The sequence below is a fragment of the Dendrobates tinctorius genome, unplaced genomic scaffold, assembly GCF_039654945.1.
Source record: "Dendrobates tinctorius isolate UK_male_01 unplaced genomic scaffold, ASM3965494v1 ptg000030l, whole genome shotgun sequence".
Lineage (NCBI taxonomy): Eukaryota > Metazoa > Chordata > Amphibia > Anura > Dendrobatidae > Dendrobates > Dendrobates tinctorius.
In genome coordinates, this window is record NW_027361698.1 from 12,989,075 (window position 1) to 13,007,895 (window position 18,821).

General features: G+C 38.8%; 1 protein-coding gene across 2 annotated transcripts in view; it reads right to left on the reverse strand.

Annotated features, from left to right (window-relative positions):
• The window catches only part of LOC141086129 (bifunctional heparan sulfate N-deacetylase/N-sulfotransferase 3-like), a 682,308-nt gene that overhangs the window by 150,589 nt on the left and 512,898 nt on the right, over nt 1-18,821 (reverse strand). For both annotated transcript variants that reach the window (XM_073571870.1, XM_073571869.1), the window contains exons 10-11: nt 15,063-15,237; nt 1,817-1,987 (exon numbers count right to left, since the gene is read on the reverse strand). In XM_073571870.1, coding sequence (XP_073427971.1) covers nt 1,817-1,987; nt 15,063-15,237 — 346 coding nt within the window. The remainder of the gene's footprint in view (nt 1-1,816; nt 1,988-15,062; nt 15,238-18,821) is intronic.

Here is an 18,821-nt window from a genome sequence, read left to right on the forward strand (position 1 = left end):
CACGGCAACAGTGGTGGTGAGCCACAAACCAACAACAAGAAAATAGAGGGGGAAGCCAGCACTGCTTAAGGTTAGAACGCATAAATTGGAGTGCATATGCACATAATGTCTAGCTGTATTCAAAAATGAGATATTTAGCAAAAAAATTGATCAATTCAATTGAGCCACCCCGCCGCGCCAAGGCAATCTCATATGGGGGGTCCTACTCTATATATTTTTAATAAATGCTGTGCCATTACGGCCTCCTAAATACATTTAGAGCATGACCACATCAAGTGCAATCTGTACCTGAACATTGCTGGATCGCTCCCATGAAGCCAGATGAAGCAAGTGCAGATGAAGGCCAACCAGGTCTGAACACAGACATATCAGGAATGGCCTCCACACATTGCCTGACCAGCAAACATAGATGAAGGGCGATGTTGGTCCAGACACAGGTGCACAATTAAATAAAGCTTGGGGCAGGGTGGGGCTGCCGTGTGTGTGCACAGCAGCCTAATCCATCACAATGAACACAGAAAAATTATGGAGGACATAACCAAGCGTGCACGGCAACAGTGGTGGTGAGCCACAAACCAACAACAAGAAAATAGAGGGGGAAGCCAGCACTGCTTAAGGTTAGAACGCATAAATTGGAGTGCATATGCACATAATGTCTAGCTGTATTAAAAAATGAGATATTTAGCAAAAAAATTGATCAATTCAATTGAGCCACCCTGCCGTGCCAAGGCAATCTCATATGGGGGGTCCTACTCTATATATTTTTTTTTTTTTTAGTAGTAGGACCCCCCATATGAGATTGCCTTGGCGCGGCGGGGTGGATCAATTGAATTGATCAATTTTTTTGCTAAATATCTCATTTTTGAATACAGCTAGACATTATGTGCATATGCACTCCAATTTATGCGTTCTAACCTTAAGCAGTGCTGGCTTCCCCCTCTATTTTCTACTTTTTTCTTGCACATCGTTTACGATTGCCAAATTCGATTTATTAAAGACTGTTTTTATATTATTTTGTCTTCCCGTTTTTATAATAATTGCCCATACATATTGGTTTGTTTATACTAATGACTCAAATGGGTTCCATTCAAATTCTGTGACACATCAGGAGGATTGGTTTTTTGTAAAAATTAGTAAAAATTAAATGTATGCACTATTTGATCCGAACATAATTATTTGATTATATGAATATTGGTGCATGGTTTCTATTTATTATTTACTTCATTTCCTCTCTGCTGTGTCTAACTTGTTACTAAACAGTCTTATGGGCAGCATAGCAAATAGTGAAGGTGCCTAGGACTGTGAGGAGTTAACAAAATAAAGTGTTAAAGCAAAGCTGTTACTTGCGTGTTGTGGACGTGCAGGATGCTGAATTTGTGGAAGAGTCTTTTGAGGGAGGGGCAAAGGGGTTTGTAAGCAATAAGAAAAGGTACCCACTTATGTCACCTCATTGTATGGATCATCACCCATCCTCACTCCCCTCTGTTTTGTTGTAGATGAATGTTTTTTGTCACAGCTGGCAGTTTTGGCTCTGATGTTTGCACATGCTCACTGCCTCTGTGGTGATTTGGCATGGGGTAGATTTATTATTTTGTGCTATACAGGGACCAAAAATTAAATAAAGGTTTTATGAGTTGATTATTTTGTACAATCAATAAAGCTGTGGCCATTTGTTCACTCAACACCCATTTTTATATCGTTTATTTATAGGACTTTGTTATAAAAAGTTACAAATTATTAATTTGAGGAAACCAAAAAAGTCATTGAAAAGAAAAACAGATAATCCTGATAAAAAAAATGAATATGACAGTATTACCTGGGCAGTAGGGAAGTGTTGCAGCCATCGCTCTATGTGTGTAGAATACCACCCAGGCATCAGGCACCTCTTTTGGAGTGATAGTAGATTAGAAGAAGCCTGGCTGTCGGCTGCGATCACCTCATAAAAGCTGAATTTTAGAGCTACAGGATCCTGGTGAGCACGCTGGTGCTGAAGACATAAGTAGTCACATGTTATTTCAATGTGTGCTTAGCATGTAACATCATGCAAGATGTCCAAGCAAAATACATTTCTAAAAATAGGAAAAAATCTATGCAATGAAATTCTCAAATAAAAGCTATTTCACATTTTATTAAGCCTACAATTTGACGACATGACCGTTCATCCAAAATAAGATGAATAAGACCTCCAGATCTAGATATTTATCTATAAGATACACCAGAGGCATGAATCTAGATATTTGTGTATAAGAAACACCGGAGGCATGTACCTGGCTATTTGTCTATAAGATACAACAGAGGCATGAATCTAGATATTTGTGTATAAGAAACACCGGAGGCATGAATCTAGATATTTCCCTATAAGATACACCAGTGGCATGAATCTAAATATTTGTCTTTAAGATACACCGGTGGCATGAATCTAGATATTTGTCTATAAAATATACTAGAGGCATGAATCTAGATATTTGTCTATAAAATACACTGGTGGCATGAATCTTTCTTCTGCCCTGATAGTTTTCCACAATACAAGAATGTCTAGATCCCCTTTCCTCATCACTGGAGTTGGGATTGAATACACCTACATGGTTGTGCTTGAGCACTGTGGCTTTAACAATGTACTTGCTTGCTGCCACTCCATTAAGTGTCCATTTAGCCATTTGTGACCATGCCACTACATTCAACCTCGAACACTTGGTATTTACCCATTTGGTGTTTTCAGTATAATAATAATTATATCGGAATAATCATTATATAAAAGATGACCCTGCAGCTCTCTATCACTAAGAGCTATTGATATGGGTCATTAAAAATGTGACAGGTAAACATTGAAAGCTGGGCAATATCCAAGGTGCTTGTTGCTATTATAATAACACCAGAATACAAGCGCCTTTAGATTTAATATGATGCTCCTGCCCTGAATCCCAATGTCTTGTTTACCAGGAAGAATGCTTTGCATTACATTGCAAGATTTATGAACATTAATGTCAGAAATGCAGGTCAAGCTCTCAAGTTGAGCTTAATGAGAAGGTGTAAATCTGTCTCTGGAATGCTAGAGATATATAAAACCTCATTATGTACTGTGTTGTGAAAAAGTAATATACATTTTCAATTTTGTGCTAAGCCAAGCATTGTAAGACTGCGCAGTGATTTAGATCCACTTGCTAAGCAATCTTAAGCAATTCATTCTTGAAAATTGCACATTAAAAGGTCTTCTTCAGAAAACGGCCCAATTGTTTTATTCAGATACCTCTTGTGGTTTCAACGCTGAGTGTCGTTTTTCCTCCATGAGTTACTGTGCAAAAGAGTCCATAATTTGGAAATATATGCAAGAAATATCCTTGTTGTGTCTTAAATTTAATCAGTCTAGCTTTAGTCAATAATAAGTAGAAAAATAGGCTTCTCATTAGAGTCCTACTTCATTGACATTGATGTCAGGGAAAATATATACTTAAACATATATTTTGCTGTACATTGTAATCAATTTCTACCGAGCCTGTCACACAAAATTTGTATTCATTTATACCATGTTATACCACGATAACAGTAATTTAATTCAGAGAGATCTTACTGTTTTCTACAGAATGAGCAGAAATCAAATGATAGAAAAAGGGATGTTGGAAAAGAGTTCTTTCTAGAGATCTCAGACTGCCACTTTTAAAATCCTTATGAAGGACTTCTTAATACAAAAATCTATCAGCTCAAAATGTGATCACATGAAAAATAGAGCTCAATAATGCTCAAATAATAAAACGCAAAATAGAACACTTAACTTTCAAATCTCACACTGCTCCGATGCTGCTACCCTACTGGTTCACCAGTGGTCTCTGACTACTTTGGAGAAGCAATGATGTACAAATATAGGCAGATGACCATGACCGCATAGGGGCCCATGATGTAAGGGGCCACTTCCACATAAAAAGCAGCTTCTGCCACAGTCACATTATTGGACTTCAAATGGCCAATATTCTGTCTTTGCACAGGGGCCCACTTCTGTCTGTGTCCTCTGCAGATGACTGTTGAATTCAATCATTAGTCATGGCTGTCAGGTCAGTATATGTGACTTGTGTCTATTACAGTCATTGATCAGTTAGATGAGGGGTGAGGAATCTTTTTTATGTTTATGGGCCATTTGAATATTTATACCATGAATTGGGGGCCATACAAAGTATGTGCTACCTGTTAGGCGCCGGGATTCTCCCACTGCACAGGGTAGATCCCAAGCCTTGTCTGCCTCGGTGGTCTCCCATTCAGCCTCAGCCGCTGCGGGAACTGCTCGGCAGAGACATCAGTCCCAGGGTCTTGATCAGGCTTGAGGTATTCGTTAGGTTACTGCTGGCTCTTCAGCCAAGTCTATAGTAACCAGCGATGGGCAGCTGTGTACTGATGCTCTGGAGACTGCAGAAATCACTGTACTGAGCATGTTCGTGATCTGGCATCTTCTCATTGGTGGTCGAACATTATCTGCTCTGGTGATGTGGCAGTGCTGGATTGGCCCATGAGCCAGGTCCTGTCCGACTGGACATGAACCGCAAGTATAAAAGGTTCTCTGAGGCGCTTGCTGGTGCGCTAGTATCTTTAATGTGTGGTTGTGTGTGTGAAGTCACTACCACTCTTCCTGTAGGTGCTACTCCTCCATGTTGTTGGGGACTGAACTGATAGGCAGGCAGCTAGCATCAGTTGGGGCAATTAGGAGTTTGTTGTAGCATCCGGACTTCACGGAGCATGTCCATCCCATAGTCAGGGCTTTATAGTCTACGCCTGTTGCATTACTGTGTGTTCACGCGGTTCTGTTGCACAGCAGGTTCAGTCCACGTGCTTTGTCCGGTGACTGTTAGCAGAACTTAGTACTTTGTACCCATTTGTTCCGTTCCTCCCTGTGGAGTAACAGGGCTAGGAACTCTGCTTCTCTGAGTGACTTGAACTCAGTGAGTACGAGCATAAGCTCGCTGTGTGCACGGCCATTGTTCTCACTGGCTGAAGTTTTTCATCTCTGCACGATGGACCCCGGGTTGCAATTGCACTCTATCATTTAATTTATTCAGTGCAATCCATCAACCCTTAACACTAACTCTGCCCACAAAGTACATCCTGACGCTGGCACTGGTGCCAGGATTTAATCTTTCATTGCATGCGTAATGAGTATCTGCTTTTTTTATCTGCTAAATTCTAATTCAGTCCAAAAACTCCTACAATGAAAAAGCTCCTTTTAAAGAGCATAGACAGCTAAATATGCGAACATTACTTGTAAGAGATTGTCAATCAGTCTCTCTTCAAGAATGGTTGCAGGCTGCAGTAAATATAATACTAAAATAACTCCAATAGTATTTATTTGCATCAAAAAGCAAAACAATTGATACGTTTATTAAAAAAAATCCACCCCTCCATCTTCTTCCTCCCCTTCTCCCTTCTTTCTTTACTATTGTACGCTATCATTTTATGCATAAATTATTATGTACTACACTTTTTAATTACCGTACATTGTTTTGTATTCATGAGATTAATCAATCTGTAAACTGCATACATTATTTATGTTTATATTTTATTTAGTTACATTGTAATATTTACTTTTTAAACTTATTAATCATATTTATTTATTGATATGTTGGTGTATCATTGTAGTTTTATTCAATTATTAGAGTATTTTATATATCATATTTCATGAAATCTATCATTTGTTTCACAAGTTCTGCACAACATCATCATACCCACACATTCACCATCATTGTAATACAGGGCTGACAGATTATGGAGAGGGTTAAGCTGTCCAGTTTACATGGGCTCTTTGCTCCTCAAGTACTTTTCAAGACTCCTTTGGCTCCTGTGACTTGTTACTGTCCAGGGCATGAGCAGGATGGCATGACTGATCAAAGTAAGGCTAACAAGGCCATATTTTCTGAGTTTAGACCCTGTGATTATACCACCACTCTATACAAATCCACTGAGTTATTTCTATGTACCCCCTGAAAAAGCTTAAATTTGCAAAAACACTTATTGGGGTCAGTGGCAGGTGAGAGTTTGAAATGAGTAACAATATTCAAAATGTTATGCTAAATTAGCTATGACATTGATGTTTACATTGTATTCTATTGACTTCTTTGGACTTTATTATACTGTATATACCATTTTTGGAATAGGCTCTATTAATTGAATTTTTGCCCAACCTCCTGTACCATAGTTTATCCAGTTTTCATGATTTCAACATTAGCTTTTCTTCTCACATACTTTTAATAATGTGTGAATAAAACATAACTTTTAAAAAGCTCAGTGATTCCTTGTTCTCTTGTCATTGTGCAATATACAGTATTAAACAAGTCACCAATTTTCTAAGTAAATATATTACTAAAGGTATTATTCTAATAAGATGTCGATAACACCCCATCCAATCCACACAAGCAAATAAATCAAATCATAGATGTCCATAAATTAAATTATCTATTTATATAATTGCCTTGTAATGTTTTCATTTCCTGTTCTGTTCAGATGTCACTGTATTCCAGTATTCCAAGCGGAGGAAGTTTACTGACCGCCATATTGGGACACCCAAGTGATGGGTGTCTCAATATGGAAACTGCTGCTGGTACCTACCACCAGCGGAACACCATTGCACCACACACACACACACTCTGTACGCCATATGCACCACACACACACTCACACAATCACACACTCACACTCTCACACACTCACGCAGCCTCTTGCATGGTACCACCAGTGGAACACCGTCACACTGTGCCTGCGTGAATTCCGCGCAGGCGCAGTGAATCATTCGGCTGATCCCAGCGGCAGATACATGCCGTGTCTACAGGCAGAGGATGCCGGTCACATTAAAGGGGGTTTCCCATGAACAAAATTCATTTTAAAAATTGTCTGTGTCGGACCGTGTACGGAGCATACCACATCTCCTGGGCAGGGGAGGAAGCAAAAGACATTACTGACATTACGGCAGGGGATCACAGAGGATTCATTTTGTGAGGTAAAATATTTCACTGACTGTTTTTAAACAATATTTTACCTCACAAAATGTATCCTCTTTGATCTCCTGCACAGGGGATAGACAGCTCAAATGGGACAGCACATGAGGGAAGAACACAGCACAGGAAGGAGAGAGACAGCAGACAAGGGGGATAGCACATGGGGTAGACAGGTCAAAGAAGAAAGCACAGATGAGAGAAGTCAGCACATGGGGAAATAGAGAGTGGATAGGTGAGTTAGCACATGGGGGAGAGATTCTCAGCGCTGCAAAGCCTGCCCCCATCGTGAGATTAGCGCCCTCCCGATGCGATATTAATGTATGGAATTTCTTTTAGTTACAATTTCAATAGCAATTTAATATTTCGTAAATTAAAATATACACATGAAATGTTCTTAATCCTTGTTTGACTATTATAAACATTTTCTTCTGGCACATATGCCTCCAATATAAGATCCAGACTCTAAAGGTACTGTCACACTTAACGATGCACCAGCGATCCCAACAACGATATGACCCGGTCAGGATCGCTGGTGCATCGCTAAGTGGTCGCTAGTGAGCTGCCAAACAGGCAGATCTCACCAGCGACATAGCAGTGGTCGACGGTCACTACTTAACTGTCAGACAAGGCGATGAAGACGTCCTCCCGCCCGCGTCCACGCGTCGCTCGTCGCCACAGCAGGAAGCCCAGCAGGAAGCTGACGACGAGAAACGGCCCAGGCCTTTCTCGCGCGATCAGTGATAACCAGCGAGGGAGCCGGTCGGAGGTAAGTATCACACATATCGATATCGCTAGCAATATCGCTGCTGCGTCACAAAACCAGTGACGTTATAGCGATATTGCTAGCGATATCGCTTAGTGTGATGGGCCCTTAAGACATGTAGCAAACATGTATATGGCAATATACGAAATACAAAAAAATTGCTATTGAAATTGTAACTAAAAGAAATTGCATACAGTACAAAGTTTTTTTATAGCATATTACTGCTTTTGGAGTTCCTTTTTTCTATTTTTCTACATTTTATGGATAGGAAAAATCCATGTGTGAACTTTTAAGGGTAGGAAAAATCCACGTGTGAACTTATATCCTTGATTCCAATGTGTTTCCTTTCAAAAAAACTTCACTTTGATCACCTTTTATAGGCCTCCAAATGAACCAACTGATATTATTTTTACTAAGTGGCAGGTTTGCTTTATAATTACTTATAGAATCATAGAATCCAAAACTGCTGGCGTTAGATGCGACCTCAAAGGTCATTGTGTCCAACACTCTGCTCAATGCAGGATTCACTAAACTCTCTCAGACCGGTGTCTTTCCAGCCTCTGTTTGAAGACTTCCATTGAAGGAGACGTCACCACCTCTGGTAGCAGCCTGTTCAACTCATTGATCACCCTCACTGTCAAAAAGTTAGTTTTTAATATCTAATCTGTATCTTCTCCCTTTCAGTTTCAGTCCATTGTTTCTCATGTTTCCATGTGCAAATGAGAATAAAGATGATCCTTCTACACTGTGAAATCCCTTCACATATTTGTAGACAGCTATTAAGTCTATTCTTAGCCTTCTTTATTGCAAGCTAAACATTCCCAGATCCTTTAACCATTCATTGTAGGATGAATACTTTGTAGTCCACTTACCATCCTGGTAGCTTTTCTTTGAACTATTTTTCAATGTGTTTTTTAAAATGTGGTGCCCAGAACTGATCACAGTATTCCAGATGTGGCCTGACCAAGGAGGAGTAGAGGGGGATAATTACTTCATGTGATCTAGATTCTATGCTTCTCTTAATACATCCTAGAACTGTGTTTGACTTTTTTGCTGCAGCACACTGTTGACTCATGTGCAGTCTGTGATCTATTAGTATACTCAACACTTTTTCACCCATTCTGTAGATGCAATTTTCATTTTTCTTGCCCAGATGTGGAATCTTGAATTTTTCCATTAAATACCATTCTATTAGTCGCTGCCCATTGTTTAAGCTTAACTAGATCCTTCTGAATCCTTTCGCTGTCTTTTCTAGTGTTAGATATCCTTCATAAGTTTGCATCAAATGCAAGTTTGATCAGTTTTCCTTCAGTTCCCCTATGTAGATCATTTATAAAAAAATATTGTTCAACACTGGGGCCAGGACAGAGCCTTGTGGTACCCCACTTGAAACACTCTTCCAATTGTATGGGCAAATATTTATTCCCACTCTTTGAATGCGACCACTGAGCCAGTTATGAATCCACGTAACCTTTGCCTTGTCAATCCCCTACTTGGTCATTTTTTTCAATAAGGATAGTTTGAGACACTTTATCAAATGCTTCTGTGAAGTCTACTATATCTACCGCATTTCCCTGATCCACTGAATTGGTGATTCCATCACACAAGGAAACTAGATTAGTCTGGCATGACTTGTTTGCTACAAAGCAGTTTGCTAAAAACCAGACAGATTTTAGTTGAAGTCATGACTTTCTATGGCTTTTTGCACCAATCTTTCTTCATGTATTCAATTCTTTTTCCCTGTGTCAATTTTCATTCTTGCACATAACTTAATTTATGGACAGCTATGGTTTAATTTCTTTGCCTGTGTGGATTGGACGAGTTGTTACTGACATCTGGGAAGAATTTCATGCCAATGGCACCTGTAGAATATATTTACTTAGAAAATTGGTGATGTGTTTAATACTTATTTTACCCACTGTATGGTAGTAGTCTGTATTTTTACATAAGGTTCGGCAGAAGCTTACCTTTCTTTAATGTGACAGAATGGCATAATATGAGTGAATTACAGAGTGCAACTTTATTTTATTACTTATATATGGAGATGTCTACTCTTAGTAAGCACTTATACACACCTGATTTCTGTTTGGAAGTGATGGTCAGTTTTTTAAGATTTGTAATAATATGACAGAAGATTGGTAATTACATAGCACTTGGATAGTACAAAATTGAAGCATGTAATTTTGATTGGTTCCTTCATGGATCAAGGGACTGTACAATACCCTCATGGTCTGCCATTAGATGGTTTGCACCTAGAGAAGGTATAGGAATACCCCTTCAACAGTGCTGCAGTGAGTACATGGCAAAGCTACTCCTTATCTTTAGCATGCCCCAAACTAAACTAGCAGGTACTTTCCAGGTTCTACCAGTCACTCCTTATTAGATTAGTATTATACTTTGTGACAAAAGTGAATGGTTATCTAGAAAATGACATAAATGTTTGCAAGAGTAGCATCTTGATGCAATCATAGAGGTAGTCTAATGTTTGGTCCAATGTAAAGACCAGTTAAAAAGAGTTGCAATAACAACTGTCTGACAGGTGTTTCAGAAGCTTGACCTGTCACATGCAAAAAAATGGCTTCTTTAGTATAATGAAAATACGTAGTTAAATTTTATATGTAAATTTAAATCAAGATTATTCAGAAACTTCCTAATGTGAGTGGACATTCTAAACAAAAAAAATTGTCTAGTGTCAAGAAAAATAGGTATGGGCAAGTTGCAAATGTTCTTGCAGACTAATTTATCAAAGACACAAAATAACGGCTGCTCACAGAAAAGGTGAAGATATTTTAAACAGTCAGATAGTTCCAAATATACCAGATTTGTTCAGAGGCATGAATCTTTCATTTGGTGTGATTCTTGTCAACTAAGTTTCCTAATTTCATTGGTTAAAAGACCGTAATGTATGAATGAGAGCCATATTGTTTTACCAATTGCATTTTAACAACATAAGCAAAAGTGTTGACCAAAAATATATCTGAATTAAACTATAAGTGCATTAACATACTAAACATTTATTGAAGATTTTTTCTCCTGAATTCTATGATTGTGTAAGGCTAAACATAGGAAAAGTAAGACACTAAAGTAGATACCATACTAATAATTTATTCTTAGTTTTGGTTGTTTGTACAATGTATAACACAGTTATGATCTGTGTTCCAGTGCTTATCCACATTGCTACATCTTGTACTTTTCCTAGAAATTACTTTCGCAATCAGAAATTTCCTTTCTTTGCTGCCTGTAGCACTTGAGATGATTAGATATTTCCCCACTGTTCTGGACTAGTTCTGCATCCCAGATATGCTAGGCACTTCATGAAATGATATCACAAGACAACACACTTAAACTTGAATTATTCAGGTAGCAAATTTGTTCCTACCTCCCAAACAGTAATGACTTTTGTGTATAGAATGAATAGTTATATGTGGTGCAAGAAGTTATTTTTCTTTCCTTCCTGTTTTTTCCAATCTGTTTTTCCCTGTTCTTAGCTTCCAGTCTCTAACCGTAAATTGTAAAAGCCATGTAAATCTAAAGTAAATTGGCTAATAAATGGCAGAACTATGACATCACTTGCAGACATCTAAAAATAACATCCAAAATCAAGAATTTTAATTCCATATGTTATGATAGAATGGTTAAAGTATATGGGAATGTTAGCTTGCAAAAAAGAAGGCTAAGAGGAGATGCACATGGAAACATGAGAACCAATAGAATGAAACTGAAAGGGAGAAGATACAGTTTAGATACCAGGAAAAACTTTTTGACAGTGAGGGTGATTAATGAATGGAGCAGGCGGTGAGAGGTGGTGACTTCTTGTTCAATGGAAGTCTTCAGAGGCTGGTCAGACAGCTGTATGAGATGCTTAACAAGGAGAACAAGAGTAAAATATGCTAAACATATCTAAGTTTTTATTTTTACACAAAATTGCAATAAAAATATATAATTAATATATCATTATGAGTACAGATATGATTTGATCCTCAGGTGAAAAAGAGACCTGAGAACAAGTCAGGATATGGTAACTGAATGCGAACAGCTAAGAGCTTTTTTTCAAATGTTGAAAATTCATGAGCGACATGTAAATAAACTGGTGCCCCTAAAGTGAGTTGGTACTATATACTACGTAATAGTGGGACAACAGTTCAAAAGAGGGAGCAGTAGTCCCGTATCTGTGAAAAAGTGACAGAAAAATTGTGTTGTACACAATACATTTTACAAGCATAACAAGAAAAAGGAGTATTTACCCATTATATATGTCGGTCCTGCCTGAACTGCGGTCACATTCCCCAACATGCTTTTCGATGTAGCTTCCTCAGGGAAGTGGGGCTGTTAACACCTAACTTTGAGCAAAAATGCCTTCTCTATCTCCAACCTAGACTCTTGCAACATCCTCTTCTGTTGCCTCCCATCTAACAATATTGGTGTCACAACTCTGTTGTTGGGTGACCCTGGCTTCTTCTCTGTCCCTAATGCTAGGGGGCGCCCTGTTCTCAAGGTTACTTCTGAAGGTGAAGATGCCGGGGCCACGTACCGTGCCTTATCACCTGAATCTGCCCTACAGCTGTACCCTTCCCCATTCAGGGAAGAGGAGAATAGCAGTGCACTGTAGTACACCGAACAGACGACCAAGGTAACACAAACAGGGAAAACAGAAAATACCAGGAATACAAATATACACTCACATGTATCAGAAGTATGCATTGGGGAGTGGAAGATGGGGTAAAATCAAAATAGGAGAAGATAGGGGATTATCACACACAAAACCAGGCAAAAGTCACAGATAAATCCACCAAACGTCTCCTCCAATATTTGCCAACTACTATCCCCTTAGCCATGCAGCAAAAGCTATCTCTGATGATGTGTGTCAGTCAGGACCCAGATTATATAATAGATGGGAGTGTCTAACAGTGCTCAGCTGAGAGCCTAGCTCCCAGAGCTCCCAGTAGAGCAAATTCACTCCTGCACTGCCAAAAGAAATTTACATAGTTTAATAAGAAGGTGAAGTACTTCTATTCAGTGCAGGATTAGGAGCAATTAGATTCTGCGGTCCCTGGCTCTTCTCTGTCATGGTAACATCATGACAATTGGGCTCCTCCAATCCAGCCTCAATTTTTCTGAACCTATTTTTACCTTCATTATTCCTATGCATCGCCTCTCTTTTATTTTCTTCATTGGCTACCTGTTACTCCTAAAAAGCAGATAAAAAATGCAGGAATCAATTAGAAAGCTGTCTATAACATGTCCCATCCGTACATCTGTACCTACTCTACAGTCCACACAATGTTTGTTTTTTTGCTTCTCACATAACCTCCAATATTTCTCTCATGCATTCCCAATACTCTAGAGCTCTCTACCTCAAGCAACTAAGTTCTCCAACAGTACTGAAACCTTCAAAATGCACTTCTCTGTAAAAGCCAACAACCTAAATTAGCCTTGCTCCCACTACACTATCACATGAGCAGCTTCTACTGTCTCATCAGCTTGTGGATTGTATCTATTTTTTATCTTTTCTTCCATACTTGTAAGTTGTGTATTATGTTTATATATTAAAATTCTTATTACACTTTTTCATATTTGCAACATCATGCAATTAACAGTGCTTAAAAAACTAATAATAATAAGCCTAAAAATAATAATACCAATGTTTTGGAGTAAGGCACATTATCAACATAGGTCTCTCAGTTGAAAACATTAGTATTATCCTAGTCTGGTATATTTTGGAACCAACATAGGGAACAGGAAAAATTTCAGCCACATTGATTAATCTACAGTTTCAGTCAAGGTAACCGTGGTATACAATAAAAAGGTATCCATTAGATAACTTTGTGTGAGAATCAATGCTTGATTACAGTATAAGGCTAGAAGTTTATATACGGCAAAATACAACCCAGATTCACAAAACACTGGAATGCTGTGTAACATATAAAAAAACAAGAATGCAATGATATAGAATTCTCTTACAGCCATATTTTATTTATTCACAACAAACATAGAACACAGAAAGTAAAAGATTGTCACTTTTCCATTTCAGTTTACAAAATTAACACATTTTTAAATTGATGGGAGCAACACATGTCAAAAAAATTGGGACAGAGTTAACAAAATGCTGTAATAGCAAGTGATTTTAACGCAAAACAGTTTAAGGATAATTTTTCAACTGAGTCACATTAATGTGTATTAAAAGAGCATTTTAGAAAGGCAGAGCCTCTCAGAAATAAGGATGGTCAGAGATTCACCAAGTTGGGAACAACTGCATGAAAAAATTATGGAACAACTGTAGAAATATATCTCCCCATCTGCAGTACATATAATATTATGAAAAGATTCATATATCAGCACAGTCCTCATTTAAAATGAAATGAGGCTAAATGTAAAACTGTTCTGTGGTCAGATGAATCAATGTGTGAGATTCTCTATGGAAACCATTGACTCCATGTCCTTCAGACTCAATAGCAAAGGGACCATCCAACTTATTATCAACACACAGTTCAAAAGTGTACATCTCTAATGGTTTGGGGTTGAATTATTGCCTATCGCATGAGCAGCTTACACATTTTGATAGACACTATCAATTTTGAGCATATATGCAACATATTCTCCCATTCAGACAAAGGAAGACATTGCATATTTCAGTAAGGCACTGCTAAACCATATACTGTATCCATCGCATCATCATGGCTTCGTACAAGATGTGTTTGGGTAATGAACTGTCCTGCCTGAAGTCCAGACCTTTCATCAATAGAATATACTTGTCACATTTTGAAATTAAAAATAAAGCAAAGAAGCCCCAGGAAAAGCTAAAATCCTGCATCAGAAAAGAATAGGATAACATTCCTCTTCCAGAATTCTAGAAACTTGTCTCCTCATTTCTCAGTCAATTACAGGCTGCTATAAAAGGTAGAGGGAATGCTACACAATTGTAGACATGGCATGGTCCAAAGTTCTTTGAGATGTGTTGCTGCCATCAATTTCTAAATGATTTACGTTTTCAGATAAAATGGAAAAATGCCTTACTTTCATCATCTGATCTGTATTGTATGTTCTGTTGTGAATAAAATGTCAATTAGAGATTTCCAAATCATTTAATTCTTGTTTTCTTTTTGGAATTTGTAAAATTCAGTATGGTTCCGTCTATGTAAGTTAAGAATGTACAAAAAGAACAGATGCTAGTGAATAATGATTAAAGAAAGACATCAAAACATAAAATCCATTTGAGTTGAATGTATGTATGTGTGAGAGTACAGTTGGAATAGAAGAAATTACTGATAGATCATTAGATCATAAGAACTAAAATGTTATCTTTTTTTGTGCATAAGAAAAATTCTCACCTGGTACCATGAATATGCTCGATCTGAGGGGTCAATGAGAATTGTGATAATTTTTGACTTGGGGATTAAAGCAGCAGCTCGTTTTGGAGCTTCTTCAGAATGAAAATAGTTGGCACTTTTCTCAAAAAGGAAATCAGTGGTTACATTTGATGGCACCGGGAAGAAATCCATGTACCTGAGAAGAGAAAGCAAAAAGCTGTATCCCTAACATTGTCAGATCAACCAACTTTTGATATATTTTATGTGACATTTATTTTAAAAATCTAATATCCTGCCATAAAAAAGAAAAACAGTTGTAGCTCGCTACATTCCCTGATGTAATTTTTAAACTCCCGCAACTGACATCTTATTGATACTAAGTAGACTGCCCTTTTTCCCCTATGCTGCTGACCTACAGACTCTGTCAACATAGATTACAAAGGCTAGCATTTCATTATTTGATCAGCAATGATACAGCACTGTAAAGGTTTCTACAGAAAACTTGTTATATAAATAGCATATTTTTAGAGATGAGCAAATCTTTTAAAATGAAAGTTCATTAGTTTTTCCAAATATTTTTCCAAAAATTTGAATCATAAATATTGGAAAGTCTCAAATTGCAATTTTCTAGCTCTTTAATGCAAACCCAGCCTTGCTTCAAAGCGATCTTGCCTTATAAGGAGATAATAGCTGGTAGGAGCTAACAGTCCATTTAGTGACTGACAGACTTTGATGCTTTTTAAAATGTATAAAATGTCCAAGAAAAATGTTTTGTAGTATATTGTGACCAGTTAGACCAATCTGTCGCTGCATAGAAGTCCAGGATAATGACTGAAATTTCTTGAGCATGGGCCTACTGAAATTGCACCTGTCTAGGCCTGTAGTCTATGCTAAACCTGGTTTTACAATGCATTTTATAAATGATGCATGCAAGGGCCTGGACTTGATGACAACCTTACATTTGTATGTCACTAACTGTCCTATTCCTATCAATTTTGTTTGTTTCGGTGTCTTCTGTGGTGTCCAGACAACTAGGAAGTTGGAACATAAACCCACAATTTTATTACGGTCTCCAATTATGTGAGTTTGTGACTTCGAATAACACTAAAAGAGTCTTTTATGTTACCAATCCTGGGCAGGCCTTAATCCTGTGCAGGGACCTACCAGAATTCACATCAGTCAAGACAATAAAAGTACTAATTTTAGCAAAAAAATATGGTGATGGCAATCACGGGAGTCCTGAATTTTTGTTGGAAAAAATGTTTCACCTTCTGTGCCCAGCTCTGTGCAGAGGTCGAGTTCTGCGCAGGGTTCTACTGGGAAAAATTACAGTAGTGAAAACACAAAAAATCCTTTGGTAAAAATGTTACTGTCATGGAAGCTCACAAATTTTTGACTAAACAAAGTACTCGCCTTTTGTTTACTCCTGCGTAGGGGCCCAAAGGGTCTTCGAAAAATTGAAAATCCCATGCTGCCATTGATGGAAGAATGCACCTTGCAACGTAACATCAATTCCATGCAATTGCCCATTGTTTCTGTCATTTAACAGTACAAAGCGTCTCTCTCAGCAGCTGGACACACGCCCGGACACAGGAGCAGCGCTATTCCCTTGCACTTATTGTGCCTTTCTTACCAGCGCATCCTCTCCTCTTGGGGCATACATACCTGGACAGGACTTAACCCTTCAGCATAGAAGTACCATTTCCTCATTGGGGACTCAGGCTTGCTATGCACAACTCGTGGCATATCTCCTAAATAAATATCAGCTCCATTTGTGGACATATATACTAATTTACCAGGATACCTTGTGGTCCTATTTCCACAATCCAGTGTTTCTCCGCTCCATAAAGTCCTCATCCCCTTTATCTGCTGCTCACCAGACGCCTTTTACCCACTTTTGTATACCAATACACTCAGTTCCTTTCAGGTATTTATCTGGGCACGTACTTCATCCAGCTATCACCCACTATTTATGGTACCCAAGCACCATTTAATCAAGCAGACCACAAAACTCTCACACGGACTCTTTATCACCACCCACGGACTCTGTGGATCTTCACTGAGCTCACTTGAAACCTCATCTCAGGATTCACTATTACATTAAACCAACTGTGAAATTCCTTTTCTGATGAAGGTCTATTGCATGACCAAAAATGTTCAAGTGTGTTGAACTGGATGCTTTGTACAATAAAGGAACTGTCAAATCTATTTTTCCTTTTGAGTGCCAAGTTTTTGCTATAATAGTACAAAGCAGGGTGTCGTTCTTAAGAAAAATAATTGTGGCTATGCATTTTGCACTGAAGCAGACCACAGACCATAATTTAGCAAAAGGCAGTACAATCCACATGGTACAGCAACAATTGCAGTAAACTTGGACACGCATGAGTTGGTTCCACACAAACGGATATCTTACCACTCATATAGCTAACTGATGATGTAATTGAGCTAGAGGAGGAAGAGTAAAGATAACAGTAGATAATGATTATAATAGTAATTATGACAACACGGAGTCACTACTTAAACATGTGGACTGGCTGCCAGAAATAGGAGTGTGATGGGAAGGGGTAGGAGGACAGTCTGAGCCTTGCTTATATTGTTGGAAAGTTTACTTTCCCCACCAACTGATGAAGTGATGCTGCTGTAGGAGTGGTGAGGCTGATGATTTGCTCACTGACACTCTAAAGGGTTAAATATATTTTAGATATATTTATATTATAAAAGGATAACACTCACTGGGGCTGCAGTTAGCTTAGACAGTGTTAACTGTAATGACCTGCCCAGTTTGGAAGGGGAACTGAGAGTTAGTGTCAAGGACAGGAAATAACAGTGTCAGTGAGTGCTGAGCAGTGACAGGTACAGGTGAGGATGGGGCTGCTAGGGACAGCATGAGCCCGCAACCTCTGGGCACTGGATTGCCAGAGCACCTTTCCACAATGAAGTTGTGTCCAGACCTGTGGGAAAGATGACAACCCATTGGGCCTTATCCTTGATACCAGCCTGTAAATACTGTAACAACTGCCATTCACCAAGTAAAAGTTTGGATGCTTTTAGGAACCTCGTGTCTCCTGGATTGATTGCTGCCCTGGCTCCAGAAGAAGGATTGCTGGAGTCAGAAGAGGCCTGTGGCCCGGAAGTAAGTGAGATGCATCTCACACACAACAGCACACCAGGATTGGGACACAAGTTGTCTGTAGGTTTGCAAAGTGATTGGGGACTGAAAAACGCCGACGACTACCTCACTTGGTCATCTTATACTGCTTCATGTAGTGATGGAGAGCTGAAGCTTCTAGTCTTTTTCAGCTGAGACATCTGTGACTAAATTTCCTCCTGCACAGCCTGCACACTGTAAAAGATTAGTTAGCTTGCAACATTCAAAAGAATTCCCACACCAAAGGTGCCCACATATTGGACTCACCATCACCAAGGCCAGAGATTGCAGATGCTCATAAGCCTCTACCGCCAACAGCAGTAGTGGTATCACCTGTCACCGAGCTGATCATTAAAGCAGCAAATCTGCCCTCAGAAGATCTTTTTTTGCTGGAAGTTTGCTCCATTTTGTAGCACTAGTACCACCACCTCCTTGCCACATAATTTGGTTTACAAATCCTATCCATCACACAATGGTTCATGATTACTATCCCTGACTTAACCCCTTAGTGACCTATGACATGTATATCCATCATAGATTGTCTCCCCCTTTTTGGTTCGGGCTCCGGCACTGAGCCAGCACCTTTTCAGACACCTGATCAGCTGTCATGTGCCCCTAACAGGCGCGGGTAG